The sequence below is a fragment of the Pogona vitticeps genome, chromosome 4 (genome assembly GCF_051106095.1).
Source record: "Pogona vitticeps strain Pit_001003342236 chromosome 4, PviZW2.1, whole genome shotgun sequence".
NCBI lineage: Eukaryota > Metazoa > Chordata > Lepidosauria > Squamata > Agamidae > Pogona > Pogona vitticeps.
Genome location: NC_135786.1, coordinates 172,581,048 through 172,606,792, shown reverse-complemented (window position 1 = coordinate 172,606,792; position 25,745 = coordinate 172,581,048). Strand labels below are relative to the sequence as shown.

Genomic DNA, 25,745 nt, shown 5'->3' with positions numbered 1-25,745 from the left:
ACATTCTTGTTTGTCTTGGAATATTGCAAAAAAAAAACAAAATAAGACGAAACAACCTATTTCAGTTTTGAATTTTTCATTGTCATTTCAGATGGGCTTTAGTGAACAGTAGTTTGCTATGTTGCTTCTGAAGAATAGATGATACAAATGACCTATGCAATATAACTGACACACATGTATGTCTCTAACATGATTCTGGTCAATGGTCGCAGTGTCTGTGCTTTCTTAGTTGTGGCCAACAGTACATTCATGAAAACATTGAAGGTCTGGCATCGTTTAGCTAGTACTAGCCCCACCTCAAGCAGAACTGTAGAAGTCAGCTTGTGCAACTCATTCTAGCCAAGTGAAGCCATAAAATGAACTGTGGCCTCTTGTTGCCCATGCCCATGGGCAACAATGACAATGATGTTGTCTAGTTAGACAACATCACTGGAACCTAATAAGTTTGTAGCTTGCTATACATCATTCTAACTATAGTGTGATGACTCATCCAATCATTTATGCTCTGTGCAATTTTGTTACAGAAAGATATATTGATGCATAGGTGGCGATACCCCTCTTTATCAATCCATGGAGTAGAAGGAGCTTTCTCGGGATCAGGTGCCAAAACTGTGATTCCACGGAAAGTAATTGGAAAATTTTCAATCCGACTGGTGCCAGACATGACTCCAGAAGTTGTGACGAAGCAGGTATGATGTGTTAGTAAGGGGAGCACAGCAAGTGAAGACAATTCAAATAGAAGAATTAATACAGATTCTGTCTTCTACTACAGAGACAGAATCCAGATTTTAAGCTCACTTGAGATGGGGCAAAGTCGGGGTACAACCAACTGTAACATAATTGTTTGTTAAAACATGGTTTTTAAGATGACTAGAAATGGGGAGCAGATTTTAAAAATTGCAGTGTTCCCTCGAGGGCTATTGGTCTTAGTAATATTGTAGTGCTCGTGAAAACTGAACCCATTTAACGTTATTTCATGTTTTCATCTGCTGCCCTTACTAGAATTAGCTTGTATTCTCTTAAATTAAAGGGTTTTTTTTATTATCGTAAAACACTTTGTCCAGAATCCTATCAGCAGTTTACACATGCATAAGTAACATTCCTTAAGTCTCAGTGGCAAATGACTGCTGATGACTGAAATGCTGGTCACACTCCTGGTGACATATCTGTTGCACGAGCAGGAACACAAACAGCAGTTTTATTTGTGCACATGTAAATCAGCCATCAGACTGTGGCCAATAGAGCTCAAGCATTTTTAAGCTACCTACATTTTTGTAATGATGCTGTTGAGATCAATAGTGATGCTAAGTTTTTGATCTGAGCAATATTAATCATGCATATTCAAGAAAAAGTTAACCAATAGAGCATGGCTATGGTGGCAGGAACATATGTTAAATCTGTGATTGAGGAGAGGCAATAGAGAAATCCTGTTTAACTGACTTTTGTAGGCGTTGATATTTTGCATCTTTCTTCCCATCTGTCAGCTTCCACCCTACAAATGTGTTACTTTTCTCTCCCGCTCACTTGGTTTTAGTGTTGTTTGTCAGTTAATGTGTTTTACCCTAGGACAGTAATCATATAATAATTGTGTGCTGTCAAGTCAGTTCTAACATGGTGGCCCTTTCCACAATTTTTTAGGTAAAGAATACCTAGAAGTAGCTGATCAATCCCTTTCTCTGGGGGCACCGTGGGAGTGTGCAGCTTGCCCAAGCCCTACACAGTCTGGCTCTACTTTTCAGAGGCACAGCAGGGAATTGAACTCTGCAGCCGGATACCTAAAGCACTGTCCTGCCAACTCCGCAAGATATCACAGAATAATATTTATTTAGAATATTTCTGGGGCATCTTTATAAAGGGCGAAAACCCTCCCCAGGTAGTTTTACGTAACGTCCCATTCAATAATAAAACAGTGAATCATAATAAAATGAATAAACATGAACAGTGGTAACAAATAAATACCCCTTAGAGTACCAAAACCTCAGGAAAACAATTGAAGCCAGACAAATCAAACAATAAAACATTATGAAAACACCAAAGAAAACAGATGTGTCTTCACAGGCTTTCCTACAGCTGGAAATATTAGGGCCAAACTAATCCCAGATGGCACTTACCTAGCACTGAGGACAGTTACATGTGCAGCCCAAGTATGAAGGGCCCCCATTGGTGTGCAGGCTACGCAAGCCAGTATAGTTGAAGATGCTCTTGAGTAATTTGATTTACATTGTTAGCAGGTAAAATGTTTATATATACACTATTTCCATCTTATCCCTGCTCATGCTAAATTTGTCTCTTCCTTGAAGAATTAGACAAGGTTCTTTTTTTGACTCTGGTTATGGTTACAGGTTCAAGATTACTTGTCCAAAAAGTTTTCTGAGCTGCAGAGCCCCAACAAATTCAAGGTATACTTGGGCCATGGTGGAAAACCATGGGTGTCAGATTTCAACCACCCCCACTATGTGGCAGGCAGAAAAGCCATGAAAACAGGTCAGTAAATCATACAACAGTTTTCTAGAGATTCTTATCAAAAGGTCACAGAGAAATGGACCTTCTGTCGTTAAAATACAGTGGTGCCCCACTTGACGACGATAATCAGTTCCAGGAAAATTGCTGTTAAGCGAAATCGTCAAGCAAACAAAAAAACCCATTGGAATGCATTGAAAACTGGTTAATGCATTCCAATGGGGAAATACCTCATTGTCCAGCGAAGATTGCCCATAGAGAACCACCAATCAGCTGTTTAAAATCGCTGTTTTCCGAAGCTTCTGTCCGGAAAACAGCCATTTTGCGAAGGGAAGCCATTTTGTGGAGCCTGAAAAAAAAATCGTTTTGTGAACAAACGGTTCGCGAAGCAGGCACCTAATCGATGTAAAGTGAAAAAAACTCATAGGAACTCGTCAAACGTTTTTGTCGTCAAGCGGGGTCATTGTCAAGTGGGGCACCACTGTACTAACACTGCGCTTACCAGCCTTGGGATACCTATCTAAATATCATGCTCCTTGTATATTTGCAATGCTGGAAATAAACTGTTCAGGATGCATTTGATAGAATATCTCTCTCTCTCTCTCTCTCTCTCTCTCTCTCTCTAGTATTTGGTGTAGAGCCAGACTTGACTAGAGAGGGAGGAAGCATTCCTGTCACCTTGACCTTCCAAGAAGCAACAGGCAAGAATGTAATGCTACTGCCTGTAGGGTCTGCAGATGATGGTGCCCATTCTCAGAATGAGAAGCTCAATAGGTAAGGCATATTCTGTATAGAAAACATAAACCATCCAGTAAGTAGAGCTGAACTTGCTGAGCCTAAAGGAAGGTAATTCAGAACAATTCATCTGAACTCATTCCTTTGTTGCCATAGTGGTGAAGCAAATACAGTGGTGCCTCACTTGATGATGTTAATTCATTCCAGCAAAATTGCTGTAGAGTGAAAACATCATCAAACAAAACGAAAAAATCCCATTGAAATGTATTGAAAACCCTTTCAGTGCGTTTCAATGGGCTGAAAAACTCACCGTCCAGTGAAGATCTTCCATACGGCAGCCATTTTTGGTGCCTGTATAGTGAGGAATCCATCCTAGAAAACAGCGGGGGGGGGGGGGGCATTTTGAAAGCCGGCGGCCATTTTGAAAGCCGACAATCAGCTGTTTGCTGATCCTCATAAAGGGAAAAACCGGTTCCTGAAACAGGAAACCGATCAACGTGAAGCGAAATTCCCCCATTTAAAACATTGTTTTGCGATCGCAAAAGCGATCACAAAAATGTTGACGTAATGCGGATTTGTCGTAGAGCGGGGAAATTGTCCAAGCGGGGCACGACTGTACTTCTGTTTGCCAGACCCTGTTGGTGTCCTTGTGCTGGGGGAGACAGACTTGTCCCCTGACTTGATTCTTCAAATGCAACACAAGTCCAGGGCAAAGTATGGTTCCTCTGTCATCTGGCTTCAGTCCATAGCCTGTCAGTGCTGGTTGCGTCATGTCAGTCTTCTTTGTCTCTGTGCCCATCAGTTGGTTAGACTGGAAACTAACCAACTGTAGCCACAGAAAATAGTCTCTACCACTCCTTTCCAAGTAAAAGCCAACTCATGAGTTGGGGAGGAATGGTGGAAATATGCCTTGATGTCTGGTTGAGGCAGTGGTACCGGCAGCTGCCTCAGGAAGTGATATCCAGTGTCTCTCTCTGCTAGCTGCTTTCCAAAAGTACACCTAGTGCTTTTTAGCCATGGTGATGGCCATTGGTCCCACACACCTCAGACTTGCCCAAGTAGGGGGAGACAGAAGCACCATCGTGTGCTGGTTCCCAAAGGGAAGGAGCTGTTGAAGGGCGTTGACCCTGTAGACCAGATGACATTCATCTGTGGGCCAGACCTAACTCCCAAATTCCACCCCTGTTATAAATTGTACTGTCTTTGCTAGGGCTGCTTCGTGTTTGTGGCTCACACTAAACTGGATCCTTCCTTCCTAGGTATAACTATATTCAAGGCGTCAAGCTGCTGGGTGCCTACCTCCATGAAGTTGCCCTGTTAAAGGAGTGAACATGGAATCAGTTTTGCAAATGAAGTGGCATTGGGACCTGGAAAGTTCCTCTGAGTACTTCCTTGCAACTTTATGAAAGTGCACTATTTTTGCTCACTCTTCTCTGTCAGACTAATTTACTTCAAAATGCGTGGCAGAATATTTTTGAACTCAGTATTGAGCACTTTATACAGACAAGCCTCCAGTTCCTTTTTAAATCGTGTGTTGACTGGCACACAGTACCATATACTACAGTTCGCTAATCTGTAACTCCTTACCTGTTGTTCCAAGCAGAAGGAGGTTGACGAGGGGCAAATATGGGAAAGTAGTACATCATCTGATGTATGTAAGTATTGGCAAATATCAATAGTGCCTGATGAGTTTCTTCTGCTCCCATTTTTTTCCTTTAATAATCCGACAGTTCGATTAGATATTACCATATGTGGCTCTGATGCCAAAACCTACTTTTTTTTTCCTTTTGGCTTGAGATAAAAGAACAAACTGTTCTTGTTACAGGTATAGACGAGGGCAACAAACTTCTCTTGGGAAGTTTTTAATGAGTTGGAAGTGGGGAGCAGTTGCAGACTGATGGATTCCTTCAAACACTTGCTCTTGTCCAGCAGGTGTCTGAAACAATCCTCGATGATCTAGCAGATTCTCAGTTATGAAAAGCAAACTGGTATTTTTGTAATGCATTATTTGTACTTCATGTGGAAGAATGAATAAATAAAACCACTCTGGCCCTACCAGTTCTGTGGCAACTTCTTTGCTAATGGAAGACAATTTGAGGTGACCAGTGGTCGGATTGGGCATCTACTTGAGAAGACAAGTTCTCAGTGATTGAGGTGCTGGGCTTCAGTTCCAAGAAGCCTTGGCTCGCTTGGGCAATGGTCAGGGGTTTTGGAGGCCTAGAGGTTGAGAACCATTGCTGTGTTGAAGTCTGTAAAAGTGGCTATGTTTAGATATGATTGTTATTAGAATAAGCCATATCCCTCTGGCCTGTACATGGCACCCTCTTTTCCAGCACAGATGTGAAGAAGGAAGGATAGGCAGTTCACGACTTCTGTTCATTGATTATTTGTAGTTCGATATTACACCCTCACCAGTGGTTAATACTAAATACAATTCGGTGATACAAGCCAGCTTCGTAAACCCACGGTTTGAAGTTGGTTTGTTTCAAATAATAGTTTAGATTAACCACAGCTTTTTGGTTAATGTCAGACAAAACAGCATGCTGTACTTAATCGAATACAGAAGTAATAGCTTCTGATTTCTCCAGTCCTGTGCCAGAAGAGAAGAGGGCAGGAACTTAATATGGCTCAGATAAATCATTATTTCAGCTGTCTTAAGTCTGATGACCTCCCACATGTCTTGGACCAACTTTCCATTACTCAGGCTGATGAGGTTGAAGTCCAAAACCTCTGTTGTCTGAAAACGTTAGTTCCCTAGAGCAGAAGGATAGTTGTCTTTTTACTACTGAGTAATAAATATTAATATGTCTATAGTTACTACAGTTATAGACTCAGTATTATCTTAACAACTATCCAGGGTTTCAAGCAGGATTATTTTTCCAGCACATCATGGAGGTTGAAGCTTGGAGTCTTATGTATGTATAAATATGCCATAAACCTTTTTAATAATTGCTGGTATCTCTGCAAACCTTGTGCCAGTTAATGTATAATGTTTTATGGTTCATAAACATGGGTATGAAAATGAGGATTAGGCTCATTCTGCAGAGCCTCCAGAACCTTCCTGGGCAAAGAGAATTCATAGGTCTCCTTTGTAACTGCTTCCCAAGCATTCAAGTTCTGCTTCTTAAATTACAAACTCCTTAACCTAAGGGTTTGTCAACAAATTACTCTCATTGCATGGTGTGCGTAACAATATGACACTGAGGTCTAGGAGGTATTAAAAGATAATATTCTTTTGCTACTCAGAAGCTCCTCTGCAGATTGCAGAAGGACATCAACTATGGCACCAGGCAAGTCTCCTTAGATAGAGCTTTCTACAGCTGTTCTGACACAAGAGGAAGGTCCTTTTCTAGGAATTCCAAAAACATATTAGATGGGGAAAGGAACCTGAAGAAGGATCTTGAGTAGTATCCTTCAGGTACCAGAAAACCTAAGATACAAAGGGCTCTGAAGATGAGAAACAGCATCGTCAGATATGTTTGCGAACTAATAGCTGTCATAGTTGTTTCAAGGCTGGTGAGATTTGTTTTGTTTGACCAGTTGTAGCAGGGAATGTTGCTACAACATTTTGTACCTGGTTAAGTTTCCAAGCAGCCTTCAAGGATAGGATACAATACAGTAAAGTAGTCCAAATAGAATGTTACCCAGAGCATGGATAACTTTGTCCAACTGTGATTGCAGTTGGTGTACCCAGCAAACCTGTTGTGAAATGCTTTGAGAAAGAGAGAGAACCCACTTGAGCCTCTGAAGATGTTGATGGAGAGAAGAGTGAAGATTTGTGTTCAAGGAGTCATGCAAACAAAGTGTAACTCTAGGCAACTAGAATATAATTCAGTGGGTTTTTTTTTAAGTCACCATATTGTTATTTCACCTAACAAATTATAGTTTGCATCACTGTGGCAAGGGTCTACAAAACAAACTGAAACTAATCTAGACTTGAGCCAGTTTTAGCCCAGTCTTTTTGGAAGAGGGGAGATAAAACTATTTGGCTGTTTGGTGCTTATCAAGTTGTAACCAAATGTATTCAAGTTTCTTTTCATTCTATTAGCTGACCACATTTAGTTAAAATGTAAATTCTTTATTTATATATGCTGATTGAGTTAAAAGGAATTGCTTTTTAGCATGAACTAATCACTTTCTGCTGATTAATAAAACTGCAGGGGTTTAAGTCATTTCGCAGATATATATGAGAGAATTTAAGAAGGAATTCTGTATTTTCAACAGCTAAATTGATTATAGTATTATGTATTGTTAAGTCAATTCTAACTTACAGCTACCTTTTCCAGGATTTCCTGGGTATAGACTTTTCAGAGGTAGTTTGCCATTCCCTTCTTCTGGGGACAGTTACAGACTGTGCAGCTTGCCCAACATCAAAGAGGCTGGCTTTTCTCTTTGTAGTAGTTCCAACATTGGGTCTCCACATATTCTTGGACTACAACTTTCGCAAATTCTGGCCAACCCTGCTAGTTGTGAAGGCTTCTGGGAGTTGTAGTCCAAGAACATCTGGGGACCCAAGGTAGAAAGCCACTGTTCTAAGCAGTAGGGAATTGAATTCCAAACCCCTGGTTCTGCAGCCAGGTGCTCTATCTCACAATATATCCAGCCAGGTTGGTTATGATGTTAAGTATTTCCATTATAACCTTACTTGTCAGTTTTAAACGGCTAACATCTGTTTTCCTGTTTGTTTCAGTATCTCACATTTTGCATAACTGGTGAAAATTGCAAGCTGCAAAATTTGTCTCCTTGGACCATGTGACACTGTGGGTTAGCCCCTTCTATTTCATCCTGTTTCTGTTGCATTTATAGAAATCCTACATTGGTCTCATAATCTATCACCTACAAGACTGAAATGTGAAATAATGGTAGAAGTACCATATTTTACCATTATTGACATTAAGTATTTCTTTCAGTTCTTGAACACACTTTGTATGATGTTTTTTATTTTGTTTTAATCTGGCTATACTTTTTTACATCAGTTTCTTTATCCTAATATCATGTCTAATAAAGCTTCCATATCAGAATGGCAAACAAGCCAAAGAAAATATTTAAGTTTTTGGGTGCCAGGTTTTTGTTTTTCCTAGTTTCTGGCTACTCACAACTGTATCTCCTTGGAACAAATAACAAATTAGTTTCAAAGTAGGGGTGGAGAATTGATCGACTAAGAGACAAATAGTTTCAATGTGCCTTATTTGTCCGAAGTCTTTGAACAACAATATGTGGAATGTTGGACCTTTTCCTTGTAAAATAAGGAAGGATATTTTGCCTTTGTTCTCCTGTTGCAATGTGCTAACAATAAATGTTCAAAATCAACAAATAAAAAGACAGAGAAGGCTTGCTCTTATAAAAAGGCTTAGCTCCAAATTAAAAGAGAACCAGTAAGCAGTGGTCTGTGAAGGAGCATTATTTTCTACACTGGACAGGAAAAGAGGAAGAAAATTGTTGTCTCATCATCACCTGAATTTTTACCATGGTAAGGCTTATTTAAGCTGCATTCCTGGAATTTAGATATAGATAATGTCTTTGCAGAATGTCCTATGTTGTCTAGTCAACTCGGGCACAGGAAACCTGGGTTTGATTCTCCACTTAGCCATGGAAACTCATAGTGGTGGAGGAGATGGAGCGGGTAAACCGACCCCTTAAATATCTCACCTTGCAAACCCTGTTAGGGTCATTATAACTTGGTTCCAACTTATGCGCATAACACACAGCAGCCTTCCTGCAATACACATTTCACTGCATATGTTTTCCAAGGAGTTCAGAAAGATTAACTTGCCACAGCAGCTTAGGACATCTGTATTATCTTGACAACTCGCATTTTACTGCACACATCAGGTGCTGATCAATAGGGAAATGAGACTTTTACCATGATTTTATTATATATCTGTGCATGATGGGTATAATAAAATCCTCCTTACATCTTAGGGTGTGGCATTATCTGAATTACTCTGCCATGTGACAGCTTAGGTGTCTGAACTGATGTAAGGCAGCGTCTTAGATCACTGTCCTGTCCCTGGTGGTTAAAATTAATAGGAGTGAAAACTTGTATTTCCAATCACCACATATGGGTATGAAAGTGGGACAATTAAGAAAGCTGACAATGTTTAAAAGTGATTCATTTGAAATACGGTGTTGGAGGAAAGCTTTGCAGATACTCTGGACTGCCTGAAAGACAAACAAGTAGGTCCTTGATCAAATCAAGTCTGAACTTTCTCTGGAGGCAAAAATGATGACACTTGAGGCTGTCCTACTTTGGATACACATGAGAAGCCAGGATTCTCTGGAAAAGGTAAAGATGCTGGGAAAGGTGGAAGGCAGCAGGGAAACAAGAAGACAAAATACAAGATGGACTGACTTCCTAAAGGATCAACATGCTTGAGTTTACAAGAGGTGAATGTGGCACTTGAGGACAGGACGTTATAGAAATCGCTCATTCATAGGGTCACCATCCGTCCCTATTGTGGTTTCCAGGGTGTGCTGGATAGAATCACAGAATCATTTAAGTTGGAAGGGGCCTATAGACCATCAAGTCCAACCCCCTGCTCAAGGCAGGAATCCATATCAAAGCAGATCAGACATATGGTGGTCCAATTTTCTCTTGAATGCCCAGCACCGGAGCGCTCACCATCGCCGGAGGTAATTGGTTCCATTGTATTACTGCTCTAGCAGTTTTTTCCCTGATTTTCAGCCTAAATCTGGCTTCCCGTAGCTTGAGCCCATTATTATGCGTCCTGCACTCTGAGATAGTTGAGAACAGATCCTGCCCCTCCTCTGTATGACCACCTTTCAAGTATTTGAAAAGTGCTAATTTATCACCCTTCCCTCTTCTTTTCTCAAAGCTAATCATGCTTTTGTGTGTGTGTTTAGTCGTTTAGTCGTGTCCGACTCTTCGTGACCCCATGGACCAGAGCACGCCAGGCCCTCCTGTCTTCTACTGCCTCCCGGAGTTGTGTCAGGTTCATGTTGGTTGCTTCGCAGACACTGTCCAGCCATCTCATCCTTGGTCGTCCCCTTCTCCTCTTGCCATCACACCTTCCTAACATCAAGGTTTTTTCCAAGGACTCTTTTCTTCTCATGAGATGGCCAAAGTACTGGAGCCTCAGCTTCAGGATCTGTCCTTCAAGTGAGCATTCAGGGTTGATTTCCTTTAGAACTGATAGGTTTGTTCTCCTTGCAGTCCAGGGGATTCTCAAGAGCCTCCTCCAGCACCACAATTCAAAGGCATCAATTCTTCGGCGGTCTGCTTTCTTTATGGTCCAGCTCTCACTTCCATACATCACGACAGGAAAAACCATAGCTTTGACTATTCGGACTTTTGTTGGCAAGGTGATGTCTCTGCTTTTCAAGATGCTGTCAAGATTTGTCATCGCTTTCCTCCCAAGAAGAAGGCGCCTTTTAATTTCAGGGCTGCTGTCTCCATCTGCAGTGATCATGGAGCCCAGGAAGATAAAATTTGACACTGCCTCCATATCTTCCCCTTCTATTTCCCAGGAGGTGATGGGACCAGTGGCCATGATCTTAGTTTTTTTGATGTTGAGTTTCAGACCGTTTTTTGCACTCTCCTCTTTCACTCTCATTACAAGGTTCTTTAATTCCTCCTCACTTTCTGCCATCAGAGTGGTATCATCTGCATATCGGAGGTTGTTGATATTTCTTCCGGCAATCTTAATTCCGGCTTGGGTTTCTTCCAGTCCAGCCTTCCGCATGATGTATTCTGCATATAAGTTAAATAAGCTGGGGGACAATATACAGCCTTGCCGTACTCCTTTCCCAATTTTGAACCACTCAGTTGTTCCATGACCAGTTCTAACTGTTGCTTCCTGTCCCACATATAGGTTTCTCAGGAGATGGGTAAGGTGGTCAGGCACTCCCATTTCTTTAAGAACTTGCCATAGTTTGCTGTGGTCCACGCAGTCAAAGGCTTTCGCATAGTCAATGAAGCAGAAGTAGATATTTTTCTGGAACTCTCTGGCTTTCTCCATAATCCAGCGCAAGTTAGCAATTTGGTCTCGAGTTCCTCTGCCTCTTCGGAATCCAGCTTGTACTTCTGGGAGTTCTCGGTCCACATACTGCTGAAGCCTACCTTGTAGGATTTTGAGCATAACCTTGCTAGCGTGTGAAATGAGTGCAATTGTACGGTAGTTGGAGCATTCTTTGGCATTGCCTTTCTTTGGGATTGGGATGTAGACTGATCTTTTCCAATCCTCTGGCCACTGTTGAGTTTTCCAAACTTGCTGGCATACTGAATGTAGCACCTTAACAGCATCATCTTTCAAGATTTTAAATAGTTCAACTGGAATGCCATCACCTCCACTGGCCTTGTTGTTAGCCAGGCTTTCTAAGGCCCACTTGACTTCGCTCTCCAGGATGTCTGGCTCAAGGTCAGCAACTACATTGTCTGGGTTGTCCGGGATATCCAAATCTTTCTGATATAATTCCTCTGTGTATTCTTGCCACCTCTTCTTGACGTCTTCTGCTTCTGTTAGGTCCCTCCCATTTTTGTCTTTTATCATGTTCATCTTTGCGCAAAATGTTCCTCTAATATGTCCAATTTTCCTGAACAGATCTCTGGTCTTTCCTTTTCTGTTATCTTCCTCTATTTCTTTGCATTGTTCATTTAAGAAGGCCCTCTTGTCTCTCCTTGCTATTCTTTGGAAGTCTGCATTCAAGTTTCTGTAACTTTCCCTATCTCCCTTGCATTTTGCTTCCCTTCTCCTCTCTGCTATTTCTAAGGCCTCGTTGGACAGCCACTTTGCTTTCTTGCATTTCCTTTTCTTTGGGATGGTTTTCGTTGCTGCCTCCTGGACAATGTTACGAGCCTCTATCCAAAGTTCTTCAGGCACTCTGTCCACCAAATCTAGTTCCTTAAATCTGTTCTTTACTTCCACTGTGTATTCATAAGGGATTTGGTTTAGATTATACCTGAGTGGCCCAGTGGTTTTTCCTAATCTCTTCAGTCTAAGCTTGAATTTTGCTATGAGAAGCTGATGATCAGAGCCACAGTCAGCTCCAGGTCTTGTTTTTGCTGACTGTATAGAGCTTCTCCATCTTTGGCTGCAGAGAATATAATCAATCTGATTTCGATATTGCCCATCTGGTGATTTCCATGTATAGAGTCGTCTCTTGTGTTGTTGGAAAAGAGTGTTTGTGATGACCAGCTTATTCTCTTGACAAAACTCTATTAGCCTTTGTCCTGCTTCGTTCTGAACTCCAAGGCCAAACTTCCCTGTTGTTCCTTTTATCTCTTGGCTCCCTACTTTAGCATTCCAGTCCCCTAGAATGAGAAGAACATCTTTCTTTGGTGTCAGTTCTAGAAGGTGTTGTAAATCTTCATAGAATTGTTCAATTTCAGTCTCCTCAGCAATGCTGGTTGGTGCATAAACTTGGATTATTGTGATGTTGAATGGTCTGCCTTGGATTCGTATTGACATCATTCTATCATTTTTGAGATTGTATCCCATTACAGCTTTTCCCACTCTTTTGTTGACTATGAGGGCCACTCCATTCCTTCTACGGGATTCTTGCCCACAGTAGTAGATATGATAATCATCTGAGCTGAATTCGCCCATTCCTGTCCATTTTAGTTCACTGATGCCCAGGATGTCGATGTTTATTCTTGCCATCTCCTGTTTGACCACCTCCAGCTTCCCAACGTTCATAGATCTTACATTCCAGGTTCCTATGCAGTATTTTTCTTTGCAGCATTGGATTTTCCTTTCACTTCCAGGCACGTCCACAGCTGAGCGTCCTTTCGGCTTTGGCCCAACCACTTCATTAGCTCTGGAGCTACTTGTACTTGTCCTCCGCTCTTCCTCAGTAGCATGTTGGACACCTTCCGACCTGAGGGGCCCATCTTCCAGCGTCATATCTTTTAGCCTTTTGTTTCTGATCATGGGGCGTTCTTGGCAAAGATACTGGAGTGGCTTGCCATTTCCTACTCCAGGTGGATTGCGTTTAGTCGGAACTCTCCACTATGTCCTGTCCGTCTTGGGTGTCCCTGCACGGCATAGCCCATAGCTTCTCTGAGTTACTCAAGCCCCTTCGCCACGACAAGGCAGCAATCCATGAAGGAGAATCATGCTTTTAGTCTTTCCCCATAGGGCTTGGTTTCCAGCTCCCTTATCCTTTGTGGCTCCCCTCCGAAAAGTGCTCTAGTTTGTTGGCATCCTTCTTAAAGTCCGATGTCCAGAACTGGACACCCTACTCTAGATTAGGCCTAACCCGTGCTGAATAGAGGGGGGCAAGTACCTCACAGGATTTGGAGAGTGTTATTTCTGTTGATGCATCCTAAAACCGCATTGCCCTTTTTTTTTTTTTTTTTGCCAGGCTGCAAAGGAAGAGTAGAGACAAATAGCAGGGAGGGTGGTATTTAAGCAGTGTTCTGACCAGTGCCACTCCAGTGAGTTTCCCTGGCTCAGGTGGAACTTGAAGGCAGCTGTCCTGAGTCCGGGTCCCTCCCTCTGCTCCCTACCCCACGCTGGCTCTCTCGCGGGTAAACGGCTCTAACCTGGATGAGCTGCTGGTGAACATTGACGGGGCTTATGGCCGAAGCCGCAAGGATCCAAGGGTCGTTGGCGGGGGCACCTGCCCGCCCTGCCCTCGCCTCTCTCCCCCCCCCTCGGGCACTCCCGCTTTGACCTCTTCCGCCTCCAGCGGCGGCGGGGCGGGATCCGAAGGCGCCCTGCAGCCTGCCCGCCATCGGGACCGAGAAGCCGCTCCGTCCGTCAGTCCCGAGCGAACCCTCGACGGCTGGACGGCGCTTGCCGGGCGCTCACTTTCCCCGGCCGGCGAGGCCAGGTAGGAGCAGGCGAGCGAGGGAGCGGCGAGACGGACAGCCTGCCGAGACCCCGGGCGACCGCCCTCGGTAAGTAAGCGCTCCTCTCCGGGGCGCGTCCGCCCGCTCGTCCGCTCGCCTCCCGCTTTAGCCAGCCCGGCGCTTTGCCTCAAGATTTAGGATGTTTGCATCCCGAATGCACTTCCATCGGCTGGTAAACAGACAGTGGGCATATTGCCGGCTTCCAAATTAATCGACATAGGATTGCATCGGAACCTGGCTTCTGGACAAGTGTTCTGACAGAACCAGTTTGTGCCTGGCAGGCAAGTCTTCACAGCTGGAAAAAAAAGTACGTATTTGGTGTAAATAGTGGCAAAAATGGATAGGTCATGGGTATAGAAAAAGGATGCGGTGCAGGAAGTTTACAGAAAGTTGGGGGTCATTACTGGATGGCAGTGGAGGCTGGGCCTTTAGGGACACTGCTCCATCTCGATGTCAGCTACCCCCAGCCAGATTGCTTCTACCTCCTCCCTTAGCTGTGGTAGAGATCCTATTTGGCTTGCTGTCAATTTACCAATATCATGGCTTAGGGAAAGAGCCAGTTCAGGATGCTGGCAAATCAAACACTTCCTCCACTCTTTGAAGGGGCAGAGGAAATTAATATTGAAATATTCATATTTCATGAAATATTGCCTGTGTGGTCAGCCTTATGATCTATCGTAGCGGTTCAGAGAGTCCCATTTATTTATTTGTTTGTTTTGTTTGTATATTCGTTCATTCATTCTTGCCATACCGCCTGTAGATGCAAAACTACACTGTGAGTGAAACAACCACTTCAGGCTGAAGATGCTGAGGACCACTAATGGCAATCCAAAGCAGTTTTTCCTGAGATGCCCTGGATCATTCCTCTCTCTGACAAAACATGTCCTTCACCCCTAAATAGGCCAGTGCCCTCAGGTATATTGGAGAGCTCTTTCTCTTTGGCAGCGTTAAAAGAGCAGGACCCACCAGCTTCTATTTGTGAAATGGAGCCTTGAGCAACAGAATCTCTTGGGACACCCCTGACACAGACTGTCCTCACTGCACATCTCTGAGGATGCTTTTTTTTAACATGCTAAAACTTGTATTTGAATCCTACAGATATTCCATATCTCCCTTATCATGCTGTTCCTTGATGCGGGCAGTTCCTCATTTTCTGGTTCCTTATCCCTGGAGGAGAAACGACTTTTCCAGTATATTGATGAGCATCAGGATGAATTTGTTCAGGTACAAAGAGCACAAAATAGAAATTCTTCTAACAACCAAAAGATGGGAAGATTCTGGTAATGGTTGAAAGATGACTTACAATTCCATGAACAGTAGAATGAATCTTAGTGCCGACTGAGTCCTGATCCTGTCCCTGCAACAACACCTTACATACCCTGTATTAGACATGAACGGTAAAGATGTAGAACTGATTCATTGTGTTTACTTTGGCCTTCAACATTAACTTCAAGTGGCATATGCATTATTCACTGTGCCAGTAAGCAAACCGTGGGGGGGGGGGGGGCGAAGTTATGTCACAGTAGACGGTGAGTGCAATTATCAAAGTGAAACAACAGGAAGGGAAGGCGTCTCTGTGTGTGTGTGTGTGTGTGTGTGTGTGTGTGTGTGTGTGTGTGTGTGTGTGTGTGTGTGTGTGTGTGTATGTGTGTGTGTGTGTGTGTGTGTGTGTGTGTGTGTAGACATTCTTGTTGCTGCTCCTACTCCTCCATGCTACCTTCTAGAAGTATAGCTTATACACTGACAGGTCCCTTAGAAGTAATTAGAAGGAAACAGGATTTACAAAGATGGATCACTCATGCAAGACCTTCTTGAATGCCATCCTTTTTAATGAGCCTTTCAGGGAAAATTTAATGTATTTCTAAGCTCTGGGTATAGCATAATGGCTGGTGTAGAATAATGAGAGCTATGAATCAAGAGGAAATAACTTTTTCAGACATCCTCCATGATGAATCTTGGGCAATCTTGGTTCCCATTTCACAATCTTGGTCCCCAATCCTTTTATCAGAAGATTAGGATACCAACCTACTCTGCAGGGGTCTTGCAAAGTGTAAAAGAGATGAACATATTCTGTTGGTACTCAAAAAACTGTGTGCAAATGCTTGTTGCTATTATGGATCACTTATTAGATTATATGTTCTAGGCCAGCCTTCTACAATTTGGTGCCCTTCAGATGTGCTTGACTCCAGCATCCCTCATCCAACCCACTGAGCATATCTGGAAGGCATAGGATGTGAGAAAGCTATTTTAACAAAAATAAAATAAAAGGAGATTAATTAGGGTATTAAACATAATTATTTTCCTTAATATACTTAGATATGGAGATGTTTGCAACATTTCAGAGATATTTCTAAATTTTGTAAGTAGGTTTGCATGCATAAATCTCTTACCACTATTGTATAAGTACAAACGTCTCACAAACATGAAATCATATCCAAAGAATACTTACCCACCAATTTGCAAATTTGTAGGAACAATAGCCAGTGCTTACATCTGGTGAACCATTTGGTTTTGCTTTCTTATTACATCCTTATCCTGCCTTAGTGTTTCAGGCAACTAGCAAACATCACTTTAATTTTTTAAAAAGCAAACATCACCATAATAGTCAAAACTGGTTAAAGACCATATTGAAATATTATTTTGTATCCTGAAACTGATAAGTCTGTTACAATAGAAGAAGCTGTTTTCTGTGGCTTTCTCTGCTACACTCTTTTTTCCTATCCCCATTCTTCTGCCATTTAACCTGGTCCAGCAGAAGTTCAAGCTGCCAGCTTCGCAAACTGTAGTATTTGCATGCAGAAATCCTCAGATTAGATCATCACTCAGTAATTAGATTGCTCATTGCCACAAGAAGATGGAAAACTAGTCTGGTGTGTGATCTAAGCAAATGGTGTGTGGTTTCTAGAAAGTGTTCTCTGTTAGGAGTGGAGAAACATGCAACTATGCTTGCACAAATATGTGTCTCCATGGAGCAATGGAGGTAGCAACAACAGTAGTTCAGTTCCTTTGGTGTGATCCTGTTATTTACTGTCTGCATGTTCTTTCATCATCCACCATCTGATCAAGATTCACTTTTATCCGATCTACCCCTTAGTCATGAAGTCAGTTGCAATGGATGCCATCTTTTCCTCCTCACAAATGTATTGTTCATTGAATTTTCTCTTCATTGGAAGTGGTCTTTTGTTGATGATTTCAAACACCTGCAGCTTCTGCCTAGGCAGTGGTGACCGGTGACCCCCATTTCTGGGGTGCTGTAAATCCTCTCAAGGTTTTGGTTAATGGGGGGATGTTGTCCAAGGTACTGAATTTATTTTGGGCATAGTGCTCACCTCAAATAGGTCCTGTAAAATATGGGGTGAAACCTGAAGTGCACTCGTACCGCCCCCCCCCAAAAAAAACTGGAGTCCAGCTGCTGCTGCATCTAAGCTAACACTATGTAAGAAAAGAATAGCATCATTGTCTGTGTTTCAACTGGAGTGCAAAGGCTCTCCACCTCGCATCTCAAAAACCAAGTAAAATGTGAACACACAAGACATAGGAAGTTTGTAATGCAATTTCATAAGGTTGGCTTTCCATGCAGAATCTTGCTGAATGGGTGGCAGTGGAGAGTGATTCCATACAACCACAGCTGCGAGGAGAAGTAACACGAATGATGAAGATTGCTGCAGCCAGACTTCAAGATTTAGGGGCAAAAACGACACTCGTTGATATTGGCGTTCAGCAGGTATCCAGCTATTATTGGTCTTGTCTTGCATCTATAGAGACACTGGCAGTTTTTGCCAGTGAGGGAGGGAGAGGTATCTCTGTTTTTTTTTTAACAGCTGCATGCCTCTGATTTGCACTGCATAAGGTCACTTAAATGTCAGGGGGACAAGAGGCAAGGGTGTAATGATGGGGTGGAGTCACATTATATGACTATGTGAAAATGTGGTCTATAATAATATTTGTACCATCATGGAGGTATAATGTAGATTTGTTATCTCAGTCACCAAAATGTCTTCAGCTGCCTGGCCTTGATGGACATATAATTAAGAGCCATGATAATTAAACAGAGGACAAGGGCTGACTCTTTGTTTGAGGGAGCCCTTGGCTGAGAATTCTCTGGTAGGCTCTCTCATGCAACGTGCTATTTAGTGATAGCCACCACCACCAGCAGCGGTGCTCTAATAACCACCTAGTAGCTTGGTGGTGCAACTGTTCATTTCACCCACTGCCCTGATGTAGTGAAATTCCAAGAAACTATATACAGTAAAGCCTAAAAATGAGAGCTCATAACTGCTCAGTGTGGAGGTCAGGATAATGCGTGAGGACAAAATGCACTCTACATATACACTGAGGCCCAGCAGCACCTCACATTAACAATGACTCCGCCCCCCCCCCCCCCCCCGCCGACATCTGGCCTCGAGATGCCTCTTGGAATCAACATTAAAAAACCTCAAATGAATAAAAAAAGAAGTCTGGCTTCTGTCTAGATCTGCAGAAGTCAGTAAATATAGGAACTCATCTAAACAGAAATCAAACCAATATTTTCTGTAGAAATAGTTATTATAAGAGAACACCTCAAATAATAAACCTGTTGTTATTTGCTGGTAGAAGTTTTCCTCGGGTTCATTTGATAATGTCTTGGTATCTTCCAACAGCTGCCTGATGGCCAGAACATTTCACTGCCTCCTGTTATTCTAGCAAAGCTTGGGGAAGATCCATTAAAACCCACTGTATGTTTTTATGGGCATGTAGATGTGATGCCTGCCAAAACTGAAGATGGATGGAAAACCCGTCCCTATATCTTGACTGAAATTGATGGTACATATTTTTGCTTTTGATTAATTAATTTTGATTGTTGATAAATTAACAAGTGTTAATTCATTAATCAATAACAATTTCTGCTATAAGTTACACCAGTGTCCTCCCTCCAGCATAACTCTACAATAGGACTTTGGCCATTGTAAGTAAGTCCCATTGTTCAGTTAGGCTTAGTCCCAGATAAGTGGAGTCAATAGACTGCAGCTACAGCTATCACCAAAACCAGCAAGACTAATGGTAGCTGCTAGTATCTTTAGTTGAAGAAGTTCTTAACTGCAACAAGACCACAATATTGTCAATGCAGCTTTTATCTCCCCCCCCCCCCCCCGGAGGGTTTGTCTCTGTGCTTTTTCTTAGCCCCTTTCCAAATAATCAAGCACTATAACTTTCTACGGCACTATATATGCACTGATTGCAATCCAGCAATTTCTCGTTCGTTATTTTGTGGCTGGCTTTGCCGCAGGGGAGAAGGGAATGGTTCTGCAGGAAATATCTACAGTTGTATTTACCATATTGTTTTGCATCTCAGGAAGGAGAGAGGGTGGGTGGGGTAGAGCACTCATGTGTCAGCAAGGGGAAGTGAACAGCCTTCAAATTACCTCTTTTTTTAAAGGTTTGAGGGAGGGTCCTGAATGTATTTAAAATTGCACAAATTTATACTGCTATTTTCACCTGCACTATCTAGCTGTAATTTGTACAGCCCTTAAAGCTAGTACTATGTTATTATTTCTCCATTATAGATGCATTTACTGAGGCTGGGTAGCAGGGCTTGCCTTTAAAGCCAGTTTTACTAGTAACTTCATGGTAGAGACAAGATTCAAATTAGGGGGCCCTTGGTTCATCACTCTATCTCTCAGCCATTTTAATCCACCAGCTTTGGTCTACCTATAGCACTGTCAGAAATTCCCTAGTCTGTAATATTGGTTTCTTTTATCTTAAGGTAACTTTTATGGGCGTGGAACAACAGATAACAAAGGACCTGTCCTGGCCTGGATAAATGCATTGAGCACATACATAAATTTAAACATAGTGAGTAAAAATGTGCACAGAAGCATCTTAGATGTTTTATGTGTCAGCATCTTATTCAAAAAACAGCCATGGGGGGCAGTTTGGCTTGGAGCTTTGACACAGACGAAGAAAAGACCAATCTTTTACTTCACATCTAAGGTGTGGGGAAAATCTGGCTCCCCAGACACTGATGGAGCTGCAAAACCTCACATTAAGCAGGAGGAAATGTGTTTTTCTTACAACAAATATTATTAGGACCTGTTTCCTTTCTAATTCAAGGTATTTGGAGGATGGCTTCGCCTTGGATGAGTCATTAAGGCTCTTACCAAGGTCTGCTCCTGGTACAGATGAAAATTTGTAGAACTAGTTTGTAGATATGAATTTTTAAAAGTTGCCTGCATTTTTGCACTGCCTTTTAGACAAGGGGTGAATACAGAAACTTTCATGATAAGTGTCTGCACTTTAAAATGTGCTACTACTCTGGTGGCAGGAGAGGAGAATGTGTAAATCCACATTCCCACATTTAGGATGGTGCCCTCTGAGCAATTTATAGTATTTCAATACACTGGCAAAGTGGTCAGATACAGTCCCTTAGTAAAGCAGATATTAATATCAGTACTGGACACAACAGCTAGCAGCTCTGCTTAATTATTGCATAATTATGCAACAGCTGTCAGGCAGATTGAGACTGTAAATGCTCCAAGCTGTGGACCACAGAAATTCCAGTCTATCAGGTTAATCTAGGCAGAGTATATGACTTAACATTTAACTCAGCATCACCAGTTAAAAACTTTTCATGATAGCAGGACTGGTCTATAAAAAGCACCTGCTGGAAAACTTCATCCCAGTGAGATGCTGCAAGCTTTGGAGTTTTACAAAGTTAATTTTCATGAAGATACAAAGCATGGATTACTTTTTAAAAATGGAATAATAAATTTACATGGCTTGCCTACTGTGATTCTTCTGGAGAGTATAATAGCATTTTTGGAACACCTTTTGTTGAGACTGCGGCTTGAGGGTAACTGAAAGGTTCTTTTTTTTTAGGATTTGCCAGTAAACATCAAATTTCTTATTGAAGGCATGGAAGAATCAGGGTCCAATGGATTAGAAGAATTAATTCAAAAAGAGAAGGATTGCTTTTTTTCAAATGTTGACTATATCGTGATTTCAGATAATTTATGGCTCACCACAAAAAAACCAGCTCTTACATATGGAACTCGAGGAAATGCCTGCTTTTCTGTGGAGGTAAACTAGTAAAATTGGAGTCATATGTATGTGTTCCCAATATTCTGAACACGATTTTTGTGGAGTTTTGATTTGGCTTGTGCAGTGCAAATTGTTACTACAAATGGGCATTCATAAATGGCTTTGATTTAATTAGTCTAGTCTAGTTGGGACTACTAGTTACATTCAGCCACAGTCACTTCATTATTACATCTGAGGTATTTATTTACAGTATCATATATGTTTTCCACTCTCTTTTCTTGTAAATTAGATTTACACAGTTACCTCATTTTTGACTCACAACAACCTTCTGAGACAGATGAGAAAGTGACTTTCCAAAGAGAGCTTTATGGATGACAGGAAGTCAATGCTGTGGGAGCAAAATTCTGCTAATGCTGTTGGGCTTTCTTCCTTGACTACTTCCATCAGCAACTCTTGAAAATCTGGTGCAGAGCCCCACACACATACACTAGAAAATTTTCAGGGTGTGCATGGGCTTCAGGAGTACAGTACTTCCTTTCTGATTCTGCTGGCAGAATCAATTCCAGCAGTGGAAAAATTGTATTGAATCTCACCCAGTGATTTTAAATAAAGTTTTCCCTGATTCAGACATAACATTCTACCCACTACATGTTTTGTGCACGGAATACTTTGTGCACCCAACTCCTTATAATAGTACTTCTCAGTAGTCATTGCAAAAAGTTTCCAGTGAAAAAGCTTGAGTATTTTTCCTCCCTGAATGTTCCATACAGACCTCCACGCTTATGCAGGCTCCCAGCTGTGGAATAACTGAGGAGTGTTTGAGATTGATGTGTATTATAGGATATATGAGGCTTCTATTGCATGAGAGGGAACTGAGGATTCTGACACAGGTTACAATAAAGAAGACAAAAGCATTTTGTTGCTAACAATTTATTGGCCTGAGAGGCTGACCAACACAGAGGTGAACTTGTATAGACTAAGGAGTCATAAAACAGATGAAATGTAGAAAGCTAGAACATTTTGGCTATATAATGAGAAACAAAAGGTATAGATTATTACAGCTGGTCATTCAAGGTAAAATAAATGGGAAGGGGAATTCAAGAAAGAGAAGAACATCTTGGCCTAAAATACCAGAAGTCACTTGGGCACAACACGGCAATACTGTTTAGAGTTGTTGCATCAAAAATTGGAATAAGCATGATGATGATGTCCAGCCTCTGGGAGGAAAAGGCAACAAGAAAAAGGTGCTGACACAGCATGTTCACTTCACAAAGCAATTGCTGTCTTGATGGTCCTCAAGATTTCCAAGTGGTCCTTCTTCTCTATGAATATACTATGCATCCATAATGACTGCTATTCTTGCTGGTACAATCTGAGATAATTCAGGGGCAAATCATTAGCATAATTTTTCCTTCACAGAAAAGGCACCTTCCACATCATCATCTTCAACACCACATATGCTATCTTGGTCATGGCAAGGGTGGGGGAAGGTTTTCAGATCGTGCTGATTCAATGCAGATAGTCTGAATGATGGAAGAAATGAAGTAATTTAAATTTCAGATGTGAGCACAGACGAAATGTCAGCAATACAAATTTAAATTACTTGAAATGTGTGTGGTCCGTCCCCCCCCCCCGCCCCCATCTTATTTGTGGTAATAATTAAAGCAATGAAACTTATGTGTTAGCCATTATGTTGTCTTTGTTTCAATTAGGTCAGTGGTGGTGAAAAAGATCTGCATTCAGGTGGTGTAGGTGGCATTATCAATGAACCCATGTCTGATCTGATAGCTCTACTTGGTAAGAAATTTCCTTTGTTCTCCTGGATTTTGGTTAGCCAGAAATTAAAATGCCCATATGCCTCCAGCGATTAGGATTCTTATTGTTGTTTGCATAAGAGAGTTAAGCATGTAGCCTCTGTACTGTCCAGAAAGGTTGATGTGCAGGGAATACAGTTAATTTTTAAAAGTCAACTTTGTAAATGAGTATACATGTCTCAGCACACGTATGCCTGAGAGATGCTCTGAGAACAGATAGAGTAGGGAAAGGATAATAGCCAGGACCGATAGGACTGCAAAGTGTTAATGCAGACACTTTTGTTATTTCCTTTATTTTATTATTTCCAGCACTTTTTGTTATTTCGAGGTACACTGTTGTAAAGGTAGTTACTATCTGTTTTCAGGACTGGCCTATTTAGCAGAGTGAGATAAGCAACTCAGGAAGTATTTTCTTGTATCCAGCACAATAGGCTGCCATCCACAGACAGCTCTCGACTAGAGAAGACCCACTTCAAATGTTGTGAGGGGGGGGACCTCCCCTACTTAATCCTGTCCTCAAACATTTCCCTCTGAGAGGCAGTGGTTACATGTACCACAGACCCCTCTCTTATACTCCCTAAACTAGGCTGCTGCCTTAGAGGAATTTATCCATTTGCCTGAACTGAAGTCAGCTTCAGCTGCCAGTTTCAGCTGGCTTCTGTAAGTGAAGGGGCCTTTGCCTCAGTCAACAAAATGTCTTGAGCCAACCCATTCTTCTTTGAGGCATTCATTATAGTTCTAAAATACCACAGTGGGTAAAATTGATGGCAACTGAACATGAAATTGGGTGCCAACTATACTAACTCTTGTTGTTATGCGCAATTCCAGCTATAGAAGCTTCCCAGTTTCCACTTCCTCATGCAATTTGGGTGAACATTAATTGGGGAAGAGAATGTATTCATACAATTCAACTTTTTTTGGCTTAATTTAAAATGTAAAATTTATGTTGGCTTAAGTGGTTTACTGCAAATGTAAAATCACCAGAGGTTTTCTGCTCCACCGTAGTGGTAAGTACTGTATAGGATGTTCCTGTTTGCAGTTGCAGAAGCAGAGATTGCTTTGGGAACATACAATGGTTCTGCTCACACAAGGAAGTACTGGATCCCTTCTTTTGCAGTTGGTGAAACAGTCAAGCCACTTATGCTAAAGTCTGTTGCTCAGGTGGTTTGATTGAAGAAGACTCTGGTTCTTATATTTAAAATGGCAAAAACAGCATGAGAAAGAACAGCAGTCATGGTTAAGTGTTGCATACAGGAAGAAAATTATTTGTTTGTCCTTTTCCTACAAAACGAAATCCAGGATGAGCAAAATATGCCTTACATCAGCCTGCAGAGGACCCTAGTGTCTCCCCATTCCACCCCAGATGCTCCGAACTACACAGCAAATCTATTTTTGGCTCCCAAAATGGCATGGTGTGTCTGCAGAATGTTCTGGGACATGAGATGTGCCATCTTCCCCAAGTTTGTTCTGGCTCAAAAAGCCCCCCATTTTTTAAAAAAATAGACGTGACAATAAATAGTTATTAACTAAATAGATTAATTGGAGGAGAGGCACCTCTCCTACTCAGTTCATGAGCTGCCCTGTCCTCAGACATTTCTCCCTTACAGGCAATGGTTACATGTGCCACATGATTTCCAGTGTGGTGTAGTGGATATAGTAATGAACTAGGACTTTGGAGAACACGGTTCGAAACCCCACTCAGCCATAGAAACTCACTGGGGGAGTGGAATTGGTAAAATCACTCCTTAAATATCTCACTTACCCTGAAATCCCTATTAGGGTCACTGTAAGTCAGTTCTGATTTGAGAGCACAGAACACACAGAGAAATAGATCAAGGTTAAGAAGTGTCTTGAGTAGACTGCCTATAACAAGGCATGAGACAACTGGAGATGCATATTGTAGTGTTTGAAAATGTGTCTCTTCTACAGATAGTCTTGTCAATTCATCTGGTTGCATTCTGATACCTGGAATCTACGATGATGTTATCCCACTTACTGAAGAGGAAATGAAACAGTATGAGCAAATAGAATTTGACCTGCAGGAATATAAAGCTAATATTGGTGTAAAGAAAATTCTCTATGATACCAAGGTACCATACTTTAATAAGAAATGGTGAGGTTACAGGCCATTCACATGCAAGTCCAGAAAGGTCTGTTGTTTAGTCGTTAAGTCGTGTCCGACTCTTCATGACCCCATGGACCAGAGCACGCCAGGCCCTCCTGTCTTCCACTGCCTCCCGGAGTTGGGTCAAATTCATGTTGGTAGCTTCAGTGACACTGTCCAACCATCTCGTCCTCTGTCATTTCCTTTCTCCTCTTACCTTCACACTTTCCCAACATCAGGGAGTCTTCTCTTCTCATGAGATGGCCAAAGTATTGAAGCTTCAGCTTCAGAATCCGTCCTTCCAGTGAGCACTTAGAGTTGATTTCCTTCAGAATTGATTGGTTTGATCTCCTTGCAGTCCAGGGGACTCTCAAGAGCCTCCTCCAGCACCACAATTGAAAAGCATCAATTATTTGGCAGTCAGCCTTCTTTATGGTCCAGCTCTCCCTTCCATACATTGCTCCTGGAAAAACCATAGCTTTGACTATGCGGACCTTTGTTGGCAAGGTGATGTCTCTGCTTAAGATGCTGTCTAGGTTTGTCATCCCTTTCCTCCCAAGAAGCAGGCATCTTTTAATTTTGTGGCTGCTGTCACCATCTGCAGGGACCATAGACCCCAAGAAAGTTAAATCTGTCACTTCCTCCATATCTTGAGGGGACTCATACCTGATGTTTTTTGATGTTGAGTTTCAGACCATTTTTTTGTGCTCTTCTCTTTCTCCCTCATTAAGAGGTTCTTTAATTCCTCCTCTAAGTTGGTGGTCCTCTTGGAGATTTAATTATGTGATTGATTTATATATAC

At 41.9% G+C, this 25,745-nt stretch overlaps 2 protein-coding genes across 6 annotated transcripts in view; both read left to right on the top strand.

The window, feature by feature from the left end:
* The window catches only part of LOC110083377 (cytosolic non-specific dipeptidase), a 29,452-nt gene extending 24,199 nt beyond the window's left edge, over positions 1 to 5,253 (top strand). For all 3 annotated transcript variants that reach the window (XM_072998748.2, XM_072998746.2, XM_078393525.1), the window contains exons 9-12: positions 525 to 689; positions 2,343 to 2,484; positions 3,087 to 3,234; positions 4,455 to 5,253. In XM_072998748.2, the coding sequence (XP_072854849.2) occupies positions 525 to 689; positions 2,343 to 2,484; positions 3,087 to 3,234; positions 4,455 to 4,524 (525 nt within the window). In that variant the 3' untranslated portion in view covers positions 4,525 to 5,253. The remainder of the gene's footprint in view (positions 1 to 524; positions 690 to 2,342; positions 2,485 to 3,086; positions 3,235 to 4,454) is intronic.
* A 3,265-nt stretch (positions 5,254 to 8,518) lies between these two features.
* The window catches only part of CNDP1 (carnosine dipeptidase 1), a 31,643-nt gene continuing 14,416 nt past the window's right edge, over positions 8,519 to 25,745 (top strand). The window contains exons 1-8 of one of the 3 annotated variants that reach the window (XM_020801811.3): positions 8,519 to 8,665; positions 15,107 to 15,232; positions 17,589 to 17,732; positions 18,649 to 18,811; positions 19,752 to 19,840; positions 20,864 to 21,064; positions 22,738 to 22,822; positions 24,769 to 24,929. In XM_020801811.3, the coding sequence (XP_020657470.3) occupies positions 8,663 to 8,665; positions 15,107 to 15,232; positions 17,589 to 17,732; positions 18,649 to 18,811; positions 19,752 to 19,840; positions 20,864 to 21,064; positions 22,738 to 22,822; positions 24,769 to 24,929 (972 nt within the window). In that variant the 5' untranslated portion in view covers positions 8,519 to 8,662. Of the gene's footprint in view, positions 8,666 to 13,920; positions 14,057 to 14,210; positions 14,316 to 15,106; positions 15,233 to 17,588; positions 17,733 to 18,648; positions 18,812 to 19,751; positions 19,841 to 20,863; positions 21,065 to 22,737; positions 22,823 to 24,768; positions 24,930 to 25,745 lie in introns of those variants that run through there. The other 2 variants (XM_020801812.3, XM_072998749.2) reach the window with 2 other exon arrangements.